This window comes from Pristiophorus japonicus, chromosome 4, assembly GCF_044704955.1.
Source record: "Pristiophorus japonicus isolate sPriJap1 chromosome 4, sPriJap1.hap1, whole genome shotgun sequence".
Taxonomy (NCBI): Eukaryota; Metazoa; Chordata; class Chondrichthyes; family Pristiophoridae; genus Pristiophorus; species Pristiophorus japonicus.
In genome coordinates, this window is record NC_091980.1 from 303,067,675 (window position 1) to 303,092,225 (window position 24,551).

The 24,551-nt window shown below is 45.0% G+C and overlaps 1 protein-coding gene across 10 annotated transcripts in view; it reads right to left on the reverse strand.

Moving 5' to 3' along the window:
- LOC139263485 (centrosomal protein of 128 kDa-like) overlaps window positions 1-24,551 on the reverse strand; it is a 519,582-nt gene that overhangs the window by 474,688 nt on the left and 20,343 nt on the right. For 9 of the 10 annotated variants that reach the window (XM_070879635.1, XM_070879632.1, XM_070879629.1 and 6 more), the window contains exons 2-8: window positions 22,050-22,207; window positions 20,324-20,410; window positions 18,412-18,529; window positions 12,407-12,522; window positions 10,413-10,504; window positions 8,480-8,552; window positions 1,594-1,710 (exon numbers count right to left, since the gene is read on the reverse strand). In XM_070879635.1, the coding sequence (XP_070735736.1) occupies window positions 1,594-1,710; window positions 8,480-8,552; window positions 10,413-10,504; window positions 12,407-12,522; window positions 18,412-18,529; window positions 20,324-20,410; window positions 22,050-22,193 (747 nt within the window). In that variant the 5' untranslated portion in view covers window positions 22,194-22,207. The remainder of the gene's footprint in view (window positions 1-1,593; window positions 1,711-8,479; window positions 8,553-10,412; window positions 10,505-12,406; window positions 12,523-18,411; window positions 18,530-20,323; window positions 20,411-22,049; window positions 22,208-24,551) is intronic. The other variant, XM_070879630.1, reaches the window with a different exon arrangement.

The following is a 24,551-nucleotide window of genomic DNA, read 5'->3' on the forward strand; positions in this document are numbered from 1 at the left end:
GGGAGATGATGATGGGGGGGGGGGGGGAGGGGAGAAGAGAAGAGGAGATGATGGGGGAGGGGGGAGGGGAGAGATGATGATGGGGGGGGGGGGGGAGAGAAGCGAAGAGGAGAAGATGATGGGGGAGGGGGGAGGGGAGAGATGATGATGGGGGGGGGGGGGGGGAGAAGAGAAGAGGAGAAGATGATGGGGGGAGGGGGGAGGGGAGAGATGATGATGGGGGGGGGGGAAGAGAAGAGGAGAAGATGATGGGGGAGGGGGGGAGGGGAGAGATGATGATGGGGGGGAGGGGGGAGAAAGAGAAGAGGAGAAAATGATGGGGGGAGGGGGGAGGGGAGAGATGATGATGGGGGTGGGGGGGAGAAAGAGAAGGAGAAGAGATGATGGGGGAGGGGGGAGGGGAGAGATGATGATGGGGGTGGGGGGAGAAAGAGAAGAGGAGAAGATGATGGGGGGAGGGGGGAGGGGGAGAGATGATGATTGGGGGGGGGGGGGGGAGAAGAGAAGAGGAGAAGATGATGGGGGGAGGGGAGAGATGATGATCGGGGGGGGGGAGGGGAGAAGACGATGAAGAAGCCCCGCACACAGCCAATGCCAGGCTGCTGCTGCCGCCGCCGACAACTTTTCAGGCGGGGCCCGCCCCAGCGAGATGTGAGCGGGCGGGCCCCGTCGAGGAAGCCAGGCCCCGCCGAGGACTTTGGGTGGGGCCCGCACGCAGCGGATGCCGGGCCCCACCGCCGAGGTAAGATGCGCAGGCCGCTCGGCCGGGGACAGGGGGCGACGTCCCTTCGGCCTGGGATAGGGTCGTCGACCCGGAGACAGGACGCCGGCAGCTACTGCGCGCGCGCGCAGCCTCCACTGCGCATGCGCGCAGCTGCCGGCACTGTTTTCGGCGCAGGGCTGTAGCTCCGCCCTCAGCAGCTCCTGCTGCGCCGCGCCGAGGTGGAATTGGGCCTACAGCTATCTGAGAATCGCGAGGTAAGTATTCGGCGCAATTTTTGCTCTATAAATTAGGCGGGCCTCTCCAATGTGCACGTTCTAGCAGGCGGCCAAAACTTGACCCCCCCCCCCCCCCCCCCCCAAGAAAGTATTGGCAAGTTGGAACCTTCCACTATTCTGAGCACATATCTTACTCCCTCAACTTTGGGGAAATGCATTCAATGGTTTCTGCAGTTTTATTGGCCGGAATGTTCAACTTTGGCGGGGGCAGAAGGCTGGCCTCCTCTGTACACACCGCCCGACTTTCCTGTCCATGGAGTTAACGGAAAGGAAATTCAGCCAGCGTGTGAGACAGCTCATCTGATTCTGCCAATCTTTACAGCCCGAAGTCGAAAGATCCACCCATACTGTCTACTTTAACAGCGTTCCCTGGTAACTTATTCCACAAGCATTATTCTTTGGTGTGAAAAGGATTTGACTTTATTTCCTAGCTTTTACACTGGTGGTCCTTGGCATTTGAACCCATTCCCACAGTTTTTCCTGGAAATTTTTTTGAAGAAACCAAAACAATTGGAACTTACTGCTACTTTTATGGGCAGACCAGTCGACAAAAGTATCAAGTCGCAAAAAACGTGTGGGGAAAATAGGTCTCACCTCCTGCATCTGTACAGCCATGTGTCCTAGCTGGTCCTGGCGACGTTCTGCTAATTGTCGTTCAGTCCTCATTTCCTTTTCAATTTCTTGTAGGCGTCTTTCAACTCTCTCTGAAACCTGTGCACAGAGAGGGTAGAGTACATTAACCAAGGGGGCCATAAAAATTTAACTTTACCTTTTCTGCTAGAAAAAGACAAGTTATTACAGTGCTTAAAAAAAAAAATTAAATACACTCTTTTTTTTATATGGTAGTAGCAAAGCCAATCAAATGTCAATATCTAAGTCAGATATCCAGGCCAAAGCTTCCGCTGCAACAGCCTGGATATTTTGTAGGCTGCCTGCAAATTTCCTGTCATCATCTTCACAGGCAGTCCCTCGGGGATGACTTGTTTCCACACTAAAAATGCGTACTCAGGTGACTGATGAACTCATTTTAAAACAGTGGTAGATGCCGGTGCGTGAATTCTTTTAACGTGGGGTGGCCGTTGCACACCAGCCACCACACGGGCTTGATGGAGCACGGTCTTGGTCCAGTGGCAAGGGGATCCAAGACGACTGGATACCAGGCTCCGCCGCATTGCCAATACATACACACAAACGCCAACATACTCCTCCGGTCTTTCCTTCCTCCTTCCCACAGAACCTCTCTCTACGTGGAATTCACAGTACGCAATGTGAGCCTCACGACTTCGCTATTGGCCCGTGGTCTTGTCCACGCTGAATTAGAACAACAGAATCTACGCGAGGGCAGAGCTCAAGGATGTGCTCCCAGGTCTGATTAGGAGCTCTTCAGTCATGTGATGGGGAGGCTTTGATCTTCCAGCTACGGAGAAGGTGGCAGCATCGACCATAACCGGTTCTGAGGCGGTTTATGGGACGAATGATGACAGCCCTCTCGCGGCACACCCGGTTACGTGATCTTCAATCACAACTAATGTCGTCTCAAAGGACACCAAACTTGTTGTTAAAATCGACCTCCCGGTGACAGCAGCAAACCAAGCAAATCGAACTAAATGTGATTCTCATATGGTACCAACACTTATCGGAACACAACACCCGTTTCCTCAGTTTGCCTCTAGCCCACACGCTGATGGCATGATGGAAATCTTTGCAGTCTGCAACCTGACAGAGTGCGGCACAGGCTGGAGACTGGACTAAAGTACAAGATGTTTTCAGACCAGCAAAGCGGGGGAGGAGGAGGATTATCGTTTAGTCGGGGACAAGACAACAGCTGCAGAAAAGGGTGGATTATCGCAGCGGTAGGGGAAACAGCAGAAGCAACATGGGCAAAAATTAGTAATGGGCAACCACTACTGACCGCCAACTCAAGCTGGTGCGGAGGGTCAGCTATTTCAGCAAGAAAGGAAGGCTGCGAGGAATCCCACTATCATAAGGGCTTCAAATAGTGAAATAGACAAGACCAGGGACAAAATGCTCCATAAAGGCAACATTAGTGCTGGTTTTCTAACTGTGTGAAGTACTAGATTACATACTGTATCAGATTTAACAATTAGCAGTCAACCACAGAACATTAGTGACCTGGAAACAAGTGAATGATTGGGCTCTGCTAATTCTTACACAAGTTAGATTTGGTGACATAATAAAAGACTAGTCAATAATAATACAGCTACAAGATTTAGACATATTGGGCCCAAATTTGGCCCTCCGGTTTTTTCGCCGCACCTCCGAGCCCCCCGTCCCGCCAACATTTTACCTCAGAAGCAGCGCCACAAAAAATCTGTGCAATCATGGCCGATTCTCGGGCTGTCTGTGGAGCTGGCATGGTGCAGAAGAGGGGGGGGGGGCGGAGCTAGGTCCCGTTGCTGAACACAGTGCCGGGACCTCTGCATGTGTGCGCTAGAGTCTGCGCGCATGTGCAGTAGCTCCTGGCAGGAAATTTCTGCAGGCTGTGTGGGAGGGGCTGAAGCACACTATCCCTAGCCCTAGCCGAATGGGCTCCCTCATCGGCGGCCCGCTGCGTTCTCTAAGGTAGGACTTCTATTTTTTATTTGTTATTTATTGATTATTACTTTGGTCTTGGTGCTTTAGGGGCAGGGTTCCTTCTATTTTATTTGTTAATTAATTGCTTATTACTTTTTGTGCTTTGTTTGGTGCTTGGTGGTGCTTTAAATGTAGTTACTTGCGCCGATTCCTTAACTGTAAGTAAGGTCTTTCTGTGCAGACAAAAGTGGACATATACGCTGTCCTAAGTTAGTTTAGTACAACTTTTTTTCTGGCCAAATTGGCATAAATGGTGTAAGTGGCTGGAAACGCACCCTTTTGGAAAAAAAACTGGCCTAACAAAAAACCGAACTAACTCACTTACACTGGTGCAAATTAAATGGCCGTACCAAAAAAATCAAGTATCACCAAAAAAAACAGTGCAACTCATGGGGAAATTTGGGCCCAATAACACAGCTATAAGATTTAGAGGAGTAAACTCTAGAGGAATTGGTGGGAAGTAGAATAGACAGTAAAGTGGCTGAAATAGATTATGTATCTGCAGAGATATGAAAGGAGGACAGATTTGCTCTAGTATTTCTCATTCCCTAGACAACCTCCTCAGCATCTACATCTTTCGGATGAGACATTAATTCGAGGCCGCCCACAGTGCCACTATCCCGCAACTAACATTGTTAAACATATCTGGTCAATATCACGGTGCTGTTTGTGCGACCTTGCTGGGTGGATTTTGGCTGCCGTGTTTCCCGCATTAAAGAAAATGTACTTCATTGGCTGTGAAGCGCTTTGGGACATCTGGAAGTCGTGGAAGATGCCATCTAAATACAAGTCTCTTTCTTTCTTGCATGGAAATCCTCCCTCACTCACTGATGTATTCCCAGAAACAGCGATTCAAGAGATATATAATTGGTCTTTATCTCCGACATGATCAACCACACATACTAAATCATCTAACTGCTCAGGGTGCGAAATATTCTCATGGAGAATTGATCCAGGAACTAACAGCATAAATTGCTCGCACTCTCCAGCAGGAGTGTGTAGTGATGTAATGCTTTGTTTTTCCCACTAGAGGTCAGCAGAGAGCTATACAAATACTGGTGCAGTACTTTGTTGGAAGATTTTAAAACAAAAATATGCCAGAGCAGCAATGAAACTTGCCCTAGTTGCCTTTATACTTCCCAAAAATTACTGCTCAAACTTGTTTCGGAGCCGTCAATGACTGACCGCAACGTCGGGATATCCGCACGCATCTACGCATTCAACAAATCCTGAAGTTGCGGTCAGTTTGAAGGGCGGGACGGCGGCGATTGCTGCAAGTTCGTCGTCATCCCGATCGCAAATTCTGAGCACCACACTTTTAGAAGGATGTCAAGGCTTTGTAGAGGGTGCAGAGGAGATCTACCAGAATTATACCAGGGACTACAGTTATGTGGAGAGCCTAGAGAAGCCCGAGATTGTTCTCCTTAGAGCAGAAAAGGTTATGGGGAGATTTAATAGAAGTGTTCAAAACTATGAACAGTTTTGATATACAACAACAGCTTGTATTTATATAGCGCCTTTAACGTAGTAAAACATCCCAAGGCGCTTCACAGGAGTAATAGAAGAAATAAATTCGACAGCGAGCCTCACAAGGAGAAATTAAGGCAGGTGATCAAAAGCTTGGTCTTGAAGGAGGAAAGAGAGGTAGAGAGGCGGAGGGTTTAGGCAGAGAGTTCCAGAGATATAGGGCAAAACTGTTTCCATTGGCAAGAGGGTTGATAACCAGGGGACATAGATTTAAGATAACTGGCAAAAGAGCCGGGGGAGAAGATGGAGATTTAAATGCAGCAAGTTATTGGAACGCACTGCCTGAAAGGGCAGTGGAAGCAAATTCAATCGTAACTTTCATAGAAACATAGAAAATAGGTGCAGGAGTAGGCCATTCGGCCCTTCTAGCCTGCACCGCCATTCAATGAGTTCATGGCTGAACATGCAACTTCAGTACCCCATTCCTGCTTTCTCACCATACCCCTTGATCCCCCGAGTAGTAAGGACTACATCTAACTCCTTTTTGAATATATTTAGTGAATTGGCCTCAACAACATTCTGTGGTAGAGAATTCCACAGGTTCACCACTCTGGGTGAAGAAATTCCTCCTCATCTCGGTCCTAAATGGCTTCCCCCTTATCCTTAGACTGTGTCCCCTGGTTCTGGACTTCCCCAACATTGGGAGCATTCTTCCTGCATCTAACCTGTCTAACCCCGTCAGAATTTTAAAAGTTTCTATGAGGTCCCCTCTCATTCTTCTGAACTCCAGTGAATACAAGCCCAGTTGATCCAGTCTTTCTTGATAGGTCAGTCCCGCCATCCCGGGAATCAGTCAAAAGGGAATTGGATATATACTTGAAAAGGAAACGATTTCAGGGCTATGAAGAGCAAGGGAGTGGGACTAATTGGATAGCTCTTTCAAATAGCCGGCACAGGCACAATAGATAGAAATGATTTCCTCTGGCGGGAGAGACTAGAGCAAGGGAGCATAATCTTAAAGTTAGAGCTTTGCCATTCAGGGGTGATGTCATGAAGCACTTCTTCACTCAAAGGGTAGCGGAAATCTGGAACTCTCTCCCCCAAAAAGCTGTTGAGGCGGGAGGTAAACTGAACATTTCAAAACTGAGATTGATGAATTTTTGTTAGGCATGGGTATGAAGAGTTACGGAACCACGGCGGGTAGATGGAGTCAGGGTACAGATCAACCGCCATCTAATTGGAACAGCTTCGAGGAGCTGAATGTTCTCCTGCTCCACTGTCCCTTCTGTAACGTATGATTCTGACGAGGAGAGCATTGGGGGAATCTTTGGACATTTGGGAAAGAGATAAAGAACCATGTAGGATACCAAAGTTGCAAGTTTTATTTCCTTTTACAACAAGCTGCACATCCTTCAGTGCAATAAATCTGAAGCGTACAAGAAGCTTATTAAATTCAATCTTGCAATATCTTTCAAAATTCTAACATCTCCTCAATCCAGTCGTTTTATGCCTGGTCTTAAGGTGTTCCAACAGCAAGGAATAGTCACGTCATTTTAGAATGAATTAAGCACCAACAAAAAAAAGACCGACAGGCTCGGATTCATCGTGGGAACAAATCCAAGCATCGCAGAATTGGGCCCATCAAACCGCTTGAGAAGATGACCCACCATCGCCTACTCAGGGGCGGTAGGGACAGCCAATGAATGACAGCCTTGCCAGTGGCCCCCACATTCCAAGAATGCTAAAAAAAGAAACTTGGAATGGCCTCCGTAACCTCAGGTTAATCCTGCCAGTCACTATCTACCTCAGTAGCTTGTAGACTCTTTCCGTTTAATATTGAGACACTAACTGTATTAATTTTAAGTCTGTTCATAAAGAAATGCTAGTTCATGATTTTCCGACCTGACTTTCCCGGATGCTTTTGGCAAGAGATTTGCTCAGCAGCTTATACGCATCTGGATGGGGATTGGTGCTGGATACGTTAATATAATTTGGAATGGTTCGAGCCAGCCAAATGTAGACATCTAGTACGTCTTTGGGTAGGGAGATGAAGAATTTCCAGATAGTTCTTTGATGAGGAATTAAGATGAAAGGATTAAGGATTATCTGGTGACCTTTGATTCATGTTCCTTGAGTTTTATTGGAGTACCAATGCAAGTGTTCTTACAAGAGCAGCTACCTAAAATAGCCCAAGAATGGAGAGGCAATACCCAAGGCACTAGAAAAAGGGATTTGAGCAGTTCTTGAAGGTCTTATTCATGTGGCAAACAAGAAAAGGGGCTTTAAGTTAGTACCATTTTCTATAATATATAATTAAAAGCAGAAATGCTTGTGTTATTCCATCAAGGCACTTTTGATGGCGACAGCCTATTGGAATTCCAGCCTCAAGCTCTTGTCTACCTGTAATCAAGCTCCAACCTTGAGGAAGAGCAAAATACTTCGGATGCTGTAATCTGAAAAAAAACAGAAAATGCTGGACAGCCTAGATTTTGTTCTCATGTCTGGGGTGGGACTTGAACCCACAACCTTCTGACTCAGAGGCGAGGGTGCTACCCACTGAGCCACTGGCTGAATGAAAGGATAAATCTGTGGCGAGAGAAACAGAGTCAACGTTTCACATCGATGCCCCTTTCTGTTTTTATTCCATCCTTGAGGATGTGTGTTCTGAAATGAAACAAGACAAGCTCCCCATTCCGTCTGTCACTCTACCCAACACAGATGCGCAAGAAACTCGCTGGCTGGTATTCCCATGCACTACTTTGATTACTTTAAAAATTAGATTTCAAAATATTTAAACAATAATGATGCCAGGATGAAAGACTTGCATTTCTATAGCACCTTTCACAACCTCAGGACGTCTCAAAGCGCTTTACAGCCAATGAAGTACTTTGAGCGTAGTCACTGTTGTGATGTGGGAAACGCAGCAGCCAATTTGCGCACAGCAAGCTCCTACAAGCAGCAATGTGATAATGGCCAGCTCATCTGTTTTAATGATGTTGATCGAGGGATAAATATTAGCCAGGACACCGGGAAGTACTCCACAGCTCTTCTTTGACAACGTACCATGGGATCTTTTATGTCCTCCGGAGGGGGCAGATGGGCCGCGGTTTTAACGTCTTATCCGAAAGACGGCAACTCCGACAGTGCAGCACTCCCTCAGTACAGCACTGGAGTGTCAGCCTAGATTTATGTGCTCAAGTCTCTGGAGCGGGACTTGAACCCACAACCTTCTGACTCAAGAGGCGAGGGTGCTACCTACTGAGCCACTGGCTGAATGAAAGGATAATTACTTACTCTGGTTAAATAAATGCAACGTCAAATCACTTGCACTAACACAGTAAGTTTGTTTGTTTTGCTACTCATAAACCTACACAAAAATGCATTTTTGGACTAAACATATATTTTTTTTAAAGCTCACCGTTTCCGTTCTGGAGACCTCTCGGACTCTCTCTGATAATGTGTTCACAGCTTTCCTAGTTTCCATATCAGCCCTGTTTTGGAAACAAATTTAATTTAATCCATGTTGAAGGTAAATAGCAAACTCGATTACCCTGGAGACTGATTAATCTCCAGGGCAGTTCTGTATTGCAAAGGGGATGGAGTATAAAGTCTTGCTACAGCTGTGCAGGGTACTGGTGAGGCCACACCTGAAATACTGCGTACAGTTTTGGTTTCCATATTTATGAAAGGATACACTTGCTTTGGAGGCAGTTCAGAGAAGGTTCACTAGGTTGATCCCAGGGATGAGGGGATTCACTTATGAGGAAAGGTCGAGTAGGTTGAGCCTCTAGTCATTGGAATTCAGAAGAATGAGGGGTGATCTTATCGAAATGTATAAGATTATGAGGGGGCTTGACAAGGTGGATGCAGAGAGGATGTTTCCACTGATGGGAGAGACTAGAACTAGAGGGCATGATCTTAGAATAAGGGGCCGCCCATTTAAAACAGAGATGAGGAGAAATTTCTTCTCAGAGGGTTGTAAATCTGTGGAATTCACTGCCTCAGAGCTGTGGAAGCTGGGATATTGAATAAATTTAAGACAGAAATAGACAATTTCTTGAACGATAAGGGGATATGGGGAGCAGGCGGGGAAGTGGAGGTGAGTCCATGATCAGATCAGCCATGATCTTATTGAATGGCGGAGCAGGCTCGAGGGGCCTATTCCTGTTCGTATTTCTTATTTTCTTATGTTCTTATGTGAGCAACGGAGAAAAATCAGAGCATGTATTAAAAATACTGGAGTAGAAATTCCGCTTTCTCCTTCCCGCGGGCGTTCGACTAGATTTTAAGAGAAAAAATGCGCATCTAACAGAAGCTGCTGCTCCCGCTTGAGGTCCCGGTCCACAGACCTCCTCTCCCTGCGTGTCGCAGCACGTGCTCGTAGGGACATGCATAGGAGTCACCTGTGCCTGGCCACCCAATCACAGGTAAGTATTTTCTCATTCACAATAACGGGATCTCCGTAAGTTGTAGTTCCCATTATGATGAATGAGAAACTCCCCCAAACATCAATAAAAAATAGAAATTATACACTACATATTTAAGGTTCATTTAAATTAATATATATTTTTCCAATTTAAAAAAAAAAACTTTTTAAAATTATGCCTTAAAATAAACTTACCGTAGTGGGGAGGGTTTTTAAAACAATAAAATATGTTTTCATAACTTTATTTTAATATGTTTGTGTGTGTTTTAAAACAGTTGCGCCTGTAAAAGTAGGCTATGTGCCTGCTTTTTCAGGCGCAAGATTTTTGAGGTCATTTGCTGGGCAAGGTATGGGTAAATCCAGCAATCTTGCCCATACAAATGTCCTCGCTCCTGATATGTGTCGGATCTGCAGGGCAGTTCTGACAGATTGGAAAGCCAGTTTTCAGCGCATGCGCATTGCGCGCTGAAAACCGTTTTTTCCGATGCCTTCCCGGGTCCGTCGAAACTTCGGGCTTTGGACGTCGGAATTTCTACCCCATTGTCTTTTTTATCATCATTTTCTTTGAGCACTTTTATTAGTTATAAAAATATTGAAGATTGAGGGGAGGGAAAAAGCTCGTTTTGAATGAAAGTCAAGGATCATCCAATCGACTTTCCAATTGGTGTGGGAAGGTGGTGTGCGGCGAGGTCAGCCAATGGCGGGAACGGGGTGGTTGAAGGCAGGTCATGTGATGATCCCTCCAGGAATACATGCAAGCAAAGTTGGCAAGCCTAATGCAGACTGGTTTGGATAAGTCAATAATTGTGTGGAAGCTACTAGCTCTCGTTCCTCGAGTGTGCTTGCTGTTGAAAGGGTACCCAAGAAAACAGACCCCCCCCCACCAACCCGCCCCACCAAAATGTTTTCACCCCACAAGCCATACCTATTGCGCTTTGCTATTTCCTGGTCAACAGCTTCTCCAAGCCGTAGCTGGTCACCGCTGAGGTCTCTTAGTGACTGATGCAATGCATGTACCTGCAAGAAAAGGCAGATGTCTTCACTTGATCACATTTATAAACTGCCAATTGCAGTAGTATTTCTACACTAAGAATCAGATCAGTCTTATTTCGTGGCTATGTTTTTTTTTTTAAAAACACAAATGGGGAATACTTGAGATCCAGATTTTTCCCTGTGCTGCTTAGAGACTGAACGTCAATGAAGGTCTTAATTGGGTATAGGAACTACAACGGATGGTGCCAATTCCCAAACTTGAGCAGAGAGGCTGAATTTTATTTTTAGCTGGGTGTCTGACACATGAAAAAACTCAATCATGTCTTCAAATCAAACTACAGCGAAATTCACAGGTGTTGGGGAAGAGTGCTCAGGCCGTATTTGCAAATAGCTGTGTGCAGACATGGAGTGCACACTCTCCCCAAATGGACGCTCCCACTAATCAAAGTCCAGAAACCTTAGGTAGAAGTGGACACGGTTCTGCACCCTCCTTCACTGGTCACAGGGGTGTGACTGCAACCAAAACGGCCATGCTCACCCTACACCTGCCAAAAGGGCAATCACAAGTTGGTCATTAGACAACGGACAAGAAGTGGCGTCAGCCCTTGCCAGGCAAGGAGTAGACACCTGGAACCCAAGATACGTCACACCTGAACGGGTAGACACAGCCTCAGTTTAACATCTCATCTGAAAGAAGCACTCAACAGTGCTGCACAGAGGGAATACTAAATTGAAATGTTCGCCTAGATATCTGTTTAGTGTGACTTGAACGCAGAACTTTCTAATCACAAAGTGCAAGTACTACCGCTGAGCCAAGCCAACTGTCAAAAGACACAAGTGTCGTTTCTTCCCTATTGCACCCAGCCCATCAACAACTCTACCATCACAGACTTGGGGGAGATTGTTTTAAGTTGACAAGATAATAGGCTACTGCAGATGGCCCAAATATTGGATATGGAATCCATACAATCTTCTTCTTCGGCAATCTACCGGAGTCGAGGATGACTTGCTTCCACACTAATATAAGCTCTAAAGTGACTGATGAGTCCAATGTGGGGTCTACAGTCTTTGTCACAGGTGGTGGTTGAAGGGACAGGTGTGTGGGTTGCTTGGTTTATCGTGCATCCCTTCCGCTGTTTGTGCTTGGCTTCCGCGTGCTCCCGACGAAGGGACTCGAAGTGTTCGGCGCCTTCTCGAATGCTGCTCCTCCACTCTGAGCGGTCTTGGGCCAGGGATTCCCAAGAGTCGGTGGGGATGTTACATTTTTTCAAGGAGGCTTTAAGGGTGTCGTGGAAGCGTTTTCTCTACCCTCCTGGGACTCGCTTGCCATGACTGAGCTCGGAGCAGAGTGCTCGTTTCGGGAGTCTTGTATCAGGCTTGCGGACAATGTGGCCTGTCCATCGGAGCTGATTGAGAGCGATCAATGCCTCGATGCTGGGGATGTTGGCCTGAGAAAGACGGACGTTGGTACGCCTATCTTTACAATCGCAGCAAAACTTACAATATCAAAAGGTGGACATTTCAGTGACATTATTTCTCCCAAAATGTAACAGTCATAACCTAGACAGAGGACTGGCAGTACAAAGTGGGTGTAGATCCAACAACCCTTCATACCACCTCTACTCCGAACTGGTGCAGGCATGAAACCTATCCCAGAGCGGAGCTAGACTAAAGTAGAGGCGAACTTAATATATTAAGCAGACAGATTCATTGCAGTGGGAACAGGGAGGCAGAGGAAAAATAAACAAGTTAACGATTTTGAAGTTAGATAATTACACATGATCAAAATTAAAGACAATTATAAAACACGAGAGAAAATAGACAAATAAATGTGATGGGGAAAATCGTTGGATTTCTACACAAAGATGATATAGTTGGGACAAATGGCATTTATCAAGGTTTATATATTTTACATGTTTTACGTACATGATTTAATGGCTCCAGATCATCTACAAATCTCACAGTGGCAGATCTTCTGCGGCCTGGTTCGAGGTACCCTCCAGGGTCCCGGAGGGGTGAGGTAGGACGATATCGACGACTTTCTGAAAGCATAAAATCACTCAATGTGGACATTCAACTAGTAGTCAGAAATTTTAAAAAGCTGCAAATCATTCAAGGATAAATAGAATTGTAAAAATAAAAAAGGACTTTAAATTAGTAAAAAGGGGGAAGAGGGCTCGGTAGAAATAAGTTACCTAAAGAGAAGAAAAAGACTGAGAACAGAGATAACGATAAAGGCCCAGATTTTGCAGTGGTAATGACAGATAAACTGTCAGCGTTCACCATCATTACCCCTCTGAAACTGACGGGAGGTTCTAGAGATATCGCATGTGCACACAAATGCAGAAATCCCAATGTTTCTGTCAGTGATTCTACGGTTCTCTATAGGGTGTGCTGTTGAACTCTCTGGAGACGACAATCTGAGAATCACTGAACTGACGAGAACTTCAGCTTTTACCCTGTAATATCGCTCTTTAAAAATCCCCAAAAAGATAAGTCTTGGTGAATGAGGTGTAACTGCGTTTTAAGGGCCTACTGATTCATAATTACTGCCGAACTGTTCTGGCCCTGAAAAACTAATATTATATTTGTGGAATGTCAAATTTTAAAAATGGAATGTTTTTTTTTTAAATATAATTTTTTCTTCAAGTTTGCTTTTGATATTTCAGCTTCTACCTTAATCCTATGTATATGTCCCAATCTTTATTTCGCACTCGGTAAAATGATTAAAACGTGAAGGAAAAATCAGTGAATTTTACTTCCTGGTTTGCTGTCTGTGGGAGAATTCTTTAATGTGATTGGCTGTTTAGCCAGCTTGATGACATCACTGCTACTGGACGCTGATACCCCAGACTTGACGCTAGCATGAAATTATCATCGGGAGAGCCGGAATTCATGCCACAGAGATCACTAGATCTTTGTGGGCAGTTTTCTTCGAGGTCAGCGGCGATGACCGCAAAATTCCGAGCCATTTACTCAGGGAACAAAAACAGTTATAGGCAGTTGCAATAAAATACCTGTTAAAAATAAACCTGAAGTAATGAAAAATAAGAGCATATTAAATTGGCTGTAAAGCTATGCACAGAACATCAACAACAACAGCGGGGAATTAAAGGCAGTAATTAGAAGCAATATGGATATTGGAAACATGGCAAGCAGAACGGGATTGTCAGTTAAATGTTGCAGGCAATAATGTATAATGCTAGGGGAAGGAAGGTGGTGTGGTGGGGTAGCTGTGTTAATCAGAAATAACATGGTAGTAGCAAGAAAACACACATGAACATAAGAAATAGGAACAGGAGTAGGCTACCCAACCCTTGATCTCCCTCCACCACCCAACAAGATCATGGTTGATCTTCTACCTCAACTCCCCCCCACACACACACACACACACACACACACACACACACACACAGCCCTATCCAACCAGCGGAGATTGAAAGAGCCCATATGGATCGAGATAAAGGATAGGAAGGAAATTGGTCACATTATTCGGGGTATACTACAGACCAGCAAATAGCGGAAAGGAAGTGGAGGGAAAAATACTCAACAAATTTGTGAAAGAGTAAAACAAAAAGACAGAATCCTAATCGGGGGGGATTTCAGCTACCACAAATAAGGTGACCGGGAGAGGGAATGAAAGGGAAGAGGCAGGTGGAAGTTGTACAGTGTGTACAAGACTGCTTTCTGAACCAGTATGCAAGAAGCCCGGCAAGGGAGGACACACTGCTAGACCCAATAATAGGAAATGAACCGGAGCAGATAAGAGAATTAAGCATCGAGGAGACCATCTAAGAAGTAGCGATCACAATACAAGGTTTAAGGTAATGATAGATACACACACACACACACACACACAAAGACCAAAGTAATAGGCTAGAAAATAGCCAAATATGAGGGAATGAGGATGGAGCTCAGGAAGGTAAATTGGAGACAAATATTGACAGAGATCACGGGCCCAAATTTCCCCAGGAGTTCCTCCGGTTTTTTTTGGAGCAACTTGATCTTTCTGGAATATCTTTTTAGTTGCAATTCTGGCCATTTAATTTGCGCCAGTGTAAGTGAGTTAGTTAGGTTTTTTTTTAAGTTTCGTTTTTTTTTCAAAAAGGGGGCGTTACCAGCCACTTACGCCTGTTTTGGCCATTTAAGCAAGTTACTCCAAACTAACTTAGGCCAGCGTAAGTGGGCACTCTTGTACGTTCAGCAAAACCTTACAGTAACTTAAGAAATCAGTGCAAGTAAGCAGAGATAGGGGGGTGAAGGGGACCTTGCAAAGCACTAAATACCTTCACAACATTAAAGAAGCATAAATACATTTAAAGCACCAAGCATTAAACAAAGCAGTACATTTGCACCAAGACCAAAGTAATAAGCAATCAATCAGTAAATATCAAATAAAAAAATAGAAGTCCTATCTTAGGAAACGCAGCGGACCGGCGATCAGGGAGCCCATTCGGCCAGTGCTCGGGACGGCGTGCTTCAGGCCCCTCCCACACAGCCTGCAGCGGGTCCTCTCAGATTCGGCCTGCCAGGAGCTACCACACATGCGCGCAGACTCTAGCGCGCATGTGCAGAGGTCCCGGCACTGGCTCCACCCCCAATCCACTGGGCCACGCTGTGCCACCACCAAGAGGAGAGGTCGGGCAGCGGCCAGAATCGGAAGATTTTCAGCGCGCTTGGAGGCGGACAAAAGCAGCGCATCTCAGGTGAGGGTGCCAGAAAAAGGGGTGGGGGAAATTTGAGGCCGAAACAGCAGGTCTTTATTTTTTACCAACAGAGTTGAGGAGAAATATGTTCCACTAAAAAGTAAGAACAAATTATGCAAGACTTGGATGCCATGGATAAATAAAAAGAGGATAAAACTGAATCCAAAGAAAAAGACATGCTAAATGCATAAATAAGGGAGAGTATGACAAAAGGGAATATTACGAGCTTATGAAAGTGGTAACAAAGACCATGAGGACACCAAAGAGGAATTAAGAAAGGAAAATATCGAAGAATGCAAAAATTAGTAAAGTATTCTGTAGGCATAGGAAGAAATCAAAAGGAATATTACAAAAGTTTAGAAAGAAAGGAGACACAGTTGTACCTCCCCAGTCCGGCATCCTTGGGACCTGACCGGTGCCGGACCAGAGAATTTTCCGGACCACGGGAGGTCACGCCGACCGTAGCATTGTCAGCAGCACCCTAAACTTACCGGGTACTGCTGATAATGCTGCTGACAACGACCCTGCGGCGTTCTGCGCATGCGCTGCGCAGAAGCCTACTGTGCAGCATTTCTCAGGCGTAGCTTCGGGGGCTCAGTCAACCGCCATGCTCCTCGCTCCCTCTCTGCGCCGACCTGACCAAGGAGGGAACACCAGAGGCAGAGGGGAGAAGAGGAGCAGCCAGCCCCAGGACACAACACACCAACCTGACCAAGGAGAGAACACCGGAGGCAGCGGAAAGCAGCCAGCCCCAGGTTATAGCGCAGGTCGCAACCCCCCGCTGCCGGGAATGATGCAAGGAGGATGCTATGAGGCTGCAGAGTGACTTGGACAGGTTAAGTGAGTGGGCAAATGCATGGCAGATGAAGTATAATGTGGATAAATGTGAGGTTATCCACTTTGGTGGTAAAAACAGAGAGCCAGACTATTATCTGAATGATGACAGATTAGGAAAAGGGGAGGTGCAACGAGACCTGGGTGTCATGGTACATCAGTCATTGAAAGTTGGCATGCAGGTACAGCAGGCGGTGAAGAAAGCAAATGGCATGTTGGCCTTCATAGCGAGGAGATTTGAGTACAGGGGCAGGGAGGTGTTGCTACAGTTGTACAGGGCCTTGGTGAGGCCACACCTGGAGTATTGTACAGTTTTGGTCTCCTAACTTGAGGAAGGACATTCTTGCTATTGAGGGAGTGCAGCGAAGGTTCACCAGACTGATTCCCGGGATGGCTGGACTGACCCATCAAGAAAGACTGGATCAACTGGGCTTGTATTCACTGGAATTCAGAAGAATGAGAGGGGATCTCATAGACACGTTTAAAATTCTGACGGGTTTAGACAGGTTAGATGCAGGAAGAATGTTCCCAATGTTGGGGAAGTCCAGAACCAGAGGCCACATTCTAAGGATAAGGGGTAAGCCATTTAGGACTGAGATGAGGAGAAACTTCTTCACCCAGAGTGTGGTGAACCTGTGGAATTCTCTACCACAGGACGTTGTTGAGGCCAATTCACTAAATATATTCAAAAAGGAGTTAGATGTAGTCCTTACTACTAGGGAGATCAAGGGGTATGGCGAGAAAGCAGGAATGGGGTACTGAAGTTGCATGTTCAGCTATGAACTCATTGAATGGCGGTGCAGGCTCGAAGGGCCGAATGGCCTACTCCTGCACCTATTTTCTATGTTTCTATGCCGGACCAGGTATGTTGCCGGACCAAAGAGCCCCGGACAACTTGTACTAGACAAACTGGAGGACAAAACCAGATAGATTGTAGTCATGGATACTCAAAGAAACTAGGGAGGAGATGACAGAGACACTAGTGTCCACATATAACAATCCAATAGAAAAAGGAAGTGCCTGAGGACAGCAAATATAATTCCGATCTTAAATCGTAGAATTATCCAGGGAACTATTGACCAGTTTGCTCGGTGGGGAAAAAAAAACTACAATCTTTGCTAAAAGATGAGATACAAAATATTTGGAGATGGATTTCTAAAATGAAGGTCATATTTAACCAACCTTATTGAATTCTTTGACGAAATAACAAAGCGTAGACAATAACAATACAGTGGATGTGGTATACATGGACTTTCAGAAGGCCTTCGATCAGATGCTCGAACTGAAGTGAAGTCCGAAACCCTGCAGTTTGGTGGACTCAGTGAGAGTTACCTCACCGGCACTGAAGAGTTATGGCTGGACCGACAGTCCTGTACAAAATTGTAACTGGACGTCAGGCTGAGGGGATAGCCAGCCAGGGTTCCCAAACCCAATGGCTAGCCATTGAAGAATGCATAGGGATGCAGGCAAGAACAAAATCAGATTCACCTTCAACGTCCCGAATAATTCACTGGCCTGTCAACACACATTGTCCAGAATCATCACTAAGAATGATAACTTGGCCCAAGTACAGACAAGCAACAGACATAGAAAGACTTGCATTGTATAGCGCCTTTCACGACCTCAGGAAGTCCCAAAGCATTTTACAGCCCATAAAGTACTTTTGAAGTGAAGTGACTGTTGTAATGTAGGAAACGTAGCAGCCAATTTGCACACAGCAAGCTCCCACAAACAGCAATGTGATAATAACCAGATAATCTGTTTTAGTGATGTTGGTTGAGGGATAAATATTGGCTAGGACACCTGTGAAAACTCCCCTGCTCCTCTTCAAAATAATGGCATGGGATTTTTTTTTTATAAACGTCCACCTGAGGGGGCAGACGGGGCCTCAGTTTAACGTCTCATCTGAAAGACGGCACCTCCGGCAGTGCAGCACTCCTTCAGCACTGCACTAAGAATGTCTGCCTAGTCTCTGGAGTGGAACTTGAACCCACAATCTTTTGGCAAGAATTCTACCAACTGACATCAATCAAACCTTACCCCAGTGAGGCTCAACAGCTTCAGAATATGGGAGGTGCGAGAGAAAAAACATTATAATTGGAGCAACATCACCAGACTTACTAGCATTTATTCCAGAACCACCCCCACCACCCCACCCCCAACCCCCTCAGGATCATAAGAATATAAGAAATAGGAGCAGGAGTGGGCCATTTGGCCCCTCGAGCCTGCTCCGCCATTTAATATGATGGCTGATCTGGAAGCTACAGCTGCACCGCGATAGTCTGACTCAACAAATCCGTGCGGAATTGCAGCAGCGAAAGCGAAAACAGAGCCATTCCCTCCCCCAAAACATAGCATCTTACAGCCCGACCTCAAGCAGATGCTCCTTACCCGTGGCTGAGTCGCCTTGCAGGTCACTTGTACGAAGAAGAGAAATGGAAGATCCAGAGTTTTTGCTCAATCGCCGACTTCGCAGCTCGTCGATGGATTGCTCTAAATTATCGCGTAGCTTCAAATTTTCAAAAAGCAAAAAAAAAACAATTAGGTACAACGGTCTTGCGTTGTTTTATTCAAAATATAAATATCCCCAATTGTGACAAAACTAAGGTTGTGACATTCATAATGCAACTTACAGCAGTAACACTTTGGGACCCATTAATTTATTTCCTTGCTTAAGCATTTCCAGCACATTGTCTATGCTGTGTGGTGGCACAGGGCCATAGATTTACAGGGAAAAAAGTTACCAGAAGAGCCATCAAAAAAGAGTGCAATTGATTCAGAAGACATTTATTCCACAAAAAGATAAGGGAGTGAAGAATATGCCAAAATAAAGGCAAGGAGCATTCCATCAAAAAAATGTCTGGATTCTTGACAAACGGGCTTTGCCAGTTCCTAGAAAGTATTTTTTGAACGTGTAGGATGGTGTGATGCAGGTTCGCTCTTCAATCTGAGGTCTGACTCACCCATGCTGCCAAGCAAAGGCAGTCCTATAAAATGTTCAAACCAGCTGCAAAAATATGTTGAGAACCACGACTCAATAGAATCTTTCATCCTCCAAGTAGCCTTCCTACACGCAACGTCAGAAAGTTTCTCGTGCTATTTATTTTCCGTTCATTAAATACTAGTGTGAAACCGAAACGGGGGAGGAGGGGATGGGGGGGGTGAAACCAAAGCATGGGAGGAGAGGACAACAAAAGATTTCATATCAAATCATTAAATCATGCAGCACAGAAGGAGGTCTCTCGGCCCACTGTGCCAGTACTGGCTCGTTGACAGAGCCGTCCCGCTCCTATATGAGAGCGAGCGAGAGCGAGCGCGATAGAGCGAGCGAGAGAGCGAGCGAGCGAGAGCGAGAGAGAGCGAGAGAGAGCGAGAGAGAGCGAGAGAGAGCGAGAGAGATATGGACTTGCATTTATATACCTCCCGGAACGTTTCAGCCAATGAAGAACCTTTTGAAGTGTAGTCACACTGTTGTAATGTAGGAAACGCAGCAACCAATTTGCGCACAGTAAGCTCCAAAAAACAGCAATGTAGTAATGACCAGATAATCAGTTTTAGTGATGTTAATCGAGGCCAGGAACTGGGGAGAACTCCCCTGCTCTTCTTCGAAATAGTACTATGGAATTTTTTTTTTAATGTCCACCTGAGGGGGAAGACGGGACCTCAGTTTAACGTCTCATCTGAAATACGGATAATGATCTCAGTGCAGTATTAAAAAAGAATTTGAAAGACAAAAAAAGGGGAATGAAAGTAAAGTAACATCTGAATGGGAGATACTAGCAGAAATTGCACACAGATGCGTAGTGAGAATGGGATGGGGAAGGAGGGTTAGAAGCGAAGAGGAAGAATGCTATTGCTACAGTGGTCTTCACACTGCTTGAAAACAGAAACTTCAGACCAGATTGTTCATCCACCTTCCCTGTTTATGAATATTTGACACGAACATGGAGAGAGGAGCACAAAACAAAATAAAAAGGAAGAGGTACTACTCTCATACTCTTAGCAAAAGAAACAAAGGAGACATAATAACTTTTGCTTTTTAAAACGCAGCAAGTGGTTAGGATCTGGAATGCACGGCCTGAAAGGGTGATGGAGGCAGACTCAATCACGGCTTTCAAAAAGGGAGTTGAATAACTACCTGAAGGAAAAACATTTTCAAGGAGATGGGGAAAGGGCGGGGGAGTGGGACTAGCTGAAGTGCTCATGCAGAGCCAGCACGGGCTCGATGGACCGAATGGCCTTCTTCCTCGCTGTAACCATTCTATGCTTCTATGAAAATGACTCATCTTTCGCAAGTTACTACCTGTGCCACTGCCTCCATTTGTTCATTGGTGTAGCCTCTATACCGCCCCAGCATACGATCAACGTTCGTTAGGTTTCGACTGGTATCCTGAAATGAATTCAGCTTCAAACATCAAGAAGTATTGAACTCCTCAAACAGAAAGAGAGTCACTGCCAAGGCTGGTTCCAATCATTTAAAATAGACAAAACCTCTACTTAGAAAATAAGTTGCAATCTCTTTATCAGTATCATTAGAGAATAGCATCTACACTAGACAGATCTCCAATCTGTCACAGAATTCCTCGCAATCCCAGTTGGGCTTGTCTCGGAGGTATTGAAATTGGTTAGTGCAAATTCTTTATAAGATTTTAAACCAGGCAATCATGTAACAGCTGCCTATTACAGTAAAGTTGGTTGCATACAGAGACATTAAAAAAGGAAAATTATAAAAGCATTAACACAAATTAGAAATCAGATTCCTAACTACACCCCAAGCATTCAATATCCCGGTGTGGGGGAGGAAAAAAATCACGACACAAACATCACCACTCTCACCTTGCCCCTAGTTTCTCCCAAATCATTGACCATTCATCAAAGGAAACAGCTTCACTCTACAGACTAAGGGAAGGAAATACACATTAAATGGTAGGATACTGAGAAATGTAGAGGAACAGAGGGACAGAGGGACCTGGGAGTACATGTTCACAGATCCCTGAAGGTAGCAGGCCAGGTAGAGAAGGTGGTTAAGGCGTACGGGATACTTTCCTTTATTAGCCAAGGCACAGAATACAAGAGCAGGGAGGTTATGGTTGAGCTGTATAAAACACTAGTTAGTCCACAACTAGAGTACTGCGTGCAGTTCTGGTCACCACTTACAGGAAAGATGAGATTGCACTAGTGTTGCTAGGACTGTAGAATTTTAGCTATGAGGAAAGATTGGACAGGCTGGGTTTGTTTTATTTGGAACAGAGGAGGCTGAGGGGAGACCTGACTGAGGTGTATAAAATGATGAGGGGCCTAGATAAAGTGGATAGGAAGGATCTATTTCCCATAGCAGAGAGGTCAATAACTAGCAGGCACAGATTTAAAGAAATTGGTAGAGGATAAGAGGGGAGTTGAGAATTTTTTTCACCCAGAGGGTGGTGGGGGCCAGAACTTACTGCCTGAAAGAGCAGATGGGGCAGAAATTGTCATTACATTTAAAAAATACTTGGATATACACTTGGAGTGCCGTAACCTACAGGGCTACGGACCAAGAGCTGGAAAGTGGGACTAGTTGGATAGCTCTTTTTCGACCGGCACAGACACCATGGGATGAATGGCCTCCTTCTGTAATGTAAACTTCTATGATTCGGAGACCAGCAACATTTGACACACCGTCATCTTCACTAGCATTAATTAATTTCTGAAATGGTCATAATAACCCATTTCTTTTTAAATTTATGTTATCTACAAATGGTCCCGTATTCATATTAACATATATTTAATTTGCTTTAACATTTTGGGGGATCTCAGGCCTTGCTGAAGTTAATCACATTCACCTATGTAGTTGCAGTAATGTCTAAGGGCCGACATCACAGGACAAAGTTTTACATACCCATTTTCCTCATTTAATTTCATGCAACGAGGTATTCCCCCAAGAGTTTCCTTTACATTTTTAATTTTCTGGCAAGCGCTGTAGAAAACACAGCATGAAGCGCCACTTGTAATCAGTTGAGATAAAGGAATTTATAAATTCAACACGATACCTGTAAAGTGCTTGCTAATGTGTCGATTTTTTCAGTGACATGACCAGCATTGTGCATTCTGCTCCTTCCCTTAGCCTTCAGTGGTCCTCGTCGCTTGGAAAAACTGTGATGGCACGTGTCTGAGTCACTTGATGAGTTCGCCATAAGTACGCTGCAGCCTACAAAAACAAATCTGAAGTTAGAAAATGGGTAAAGCAGGATGTGAAGCTATTGAACAAAATGCAAGGAAAGTCTGCATGCCCAGAAGAGAAGGCATAATGAAAAAGTGGAAGGGAAAATTGAAAATCTGCTATTACTGTGGACTGTACACGGGATGTCAAGGCTAAGTGCGTCCTTTAGGTAAAGTGCGGTTATAGGACAGAGGAGAATTGGACTGGGGCATGTAGACATAATTCAGTCCCCATTTTGAAGTCATACTTTCTGTCCTTGATTTTGTATTGCCATTTTAAATTCCCATGTCCACAGTTACCTGCCAATCTTGACCCCCCTCCCCCCACACCTCCTTGTAATTACACCCACCCATCATCGATGTCACTGCAGCACCTCCGCTGGCAGGAGGGTGTAATTACAGCCTGACAAATTTACATAAACAATTTGGACATAGCTATTTATAATGGGAAAAGTGGCAGGGTGTGTGGGGAAAAGCCAGACAGAAGAGTGGTGGATGCAGAAACCCTCACCACTTTTAAGAGATGGTTGGATGGGCACCCCTGCAGGGTTACGGACCTAGAGCTGGTAATTGGGATTAGACTGGATGACCTTTTGTTGGACGGCGCAGATATAATGGTAAGTACTGCAGGAAATTGAATACGGCCAGGGTGATCTCCTGGACTAGTTTCAACCACCTGGATGGGTCAGAGAGGAATTTTCCCAAATGTTTTTTTCTCCCTAAATTGGCCTGGGTTTTTAAATCTGATTTTTGCCTCTCCCAGGAGATCACATGGCTCCGGTTGGGGTGGAGTGTAGAATGTTTTAGTGTAAGGGGTGTCGCAGTTGAGTGGGGCAGACTGGTTGGGCTGGGTGCTCTTTACCTTTCCGTCACTGTTCATAGGTTTATATGTAACCTTCAGGGCTGCTGACTGAGGGCTGTGTGGCTCTGTCAGCTGGCGTGGACACGATGGGCCGAAATGGCCTCCTTCTGCGTTGTAAATTTCTGTGTTTCTATATACTTTAGATACAAGAACTCACTAACTGATCTCCCATGGCAGTGCTTATGTGTAGTCTGGATCACTGTTGTAAAGTGTAACTGCTAACCTGACGTAGCCATACAAATCGGTGGAGTGCTCACCGTACATGCTTTACCTATTTGTACCCTGCGATGAGCAGTCAAAGGCGTCACTGGTCGTCACTCGAGAAAAAAAACAAGGACCAGAGTTTGAGATGAGAATTTTTTTTTTTTTACTTTTGAGGAGCAGGAGTGCTCCTCATAACTCTACAAAGATTTTAGGGTCTGTGTTTGAACACTCCATCCCCCAAATCGCTACGACCCAGCCTGCTCACCATAGGAGCCTGCTGATTTATCACCCTCCCACAACCAACGAACAGGGGCGGCCCATTTCTACTGCTCCAAGAGCCAACTTTAGTCAACCTAATCATTGTGATATATTTTAGGAAATCTACAAGGTGTCATTTTCTGTCCCACCTGTGCTTAACTAGCACAATAATTGAGCTAATTACAGTGAAGGTGGTGAGCTTGGGTTGCTACCAAAAGTCAAGCAAGACAGTTTGTCTTGATTCATGCTAGATCTAATCACGGCATCCTGTTTTTAAAATGCATGTCAAGTTGATCTTCTAAATTAAGTGCATTAAAGATGTTCATATAGGTCAACGCACACACACGTATGAAGTGATGGGCAGTAGTCAAATTACTAACTACTCAAAACACACAAGGAACATCTTATGAAATTTCCCCCCTCTCTGCACACTGCAGTTGTCTCAATTATCTAAAACATAAATAGGGATAAAATTTCACATAGACAGCAACACAAAACAGGAGGGGGCTCAGTTAAGATTTAATGAATAAAATGCCTTTAATAAATAATCACCAGAAGATAAACACCAATTTATCAATTCACCTGGACAACTTAAATACTTTTCTGGTTACCGTCATTACTTTTCTTTCTTTACAGTCTGAGTCTTGTACAACACATTTTACATTGTATAGGCCAACCTGTTATTTGATAAAGTACTCAGACAAAAGGCCACACTGCCACTAATCCCAATGAACGTGCTTCCCTTGAGGTCTTCTTTAAACTATTCTCTGATTTCAAATCCAAAGATACTTTTTATTTAGCTGACGAATGATCAACTCCTCTCACTTAAGGGCATTTTCTAATGTCTAACTTTGCATAATTGTCCTCAGTCTCCGTAGTCTCATTCTTCAGTTACAAAGAAGTCCTCAAGTTAGTAGAACCACATGTGGTTCACTTTCCTTGTAATTGGTGCTCTTGGCAGACTTGCTGCTCCAGAGAACTCTGGGCCGGGCTATGCTGCATTGGCCAA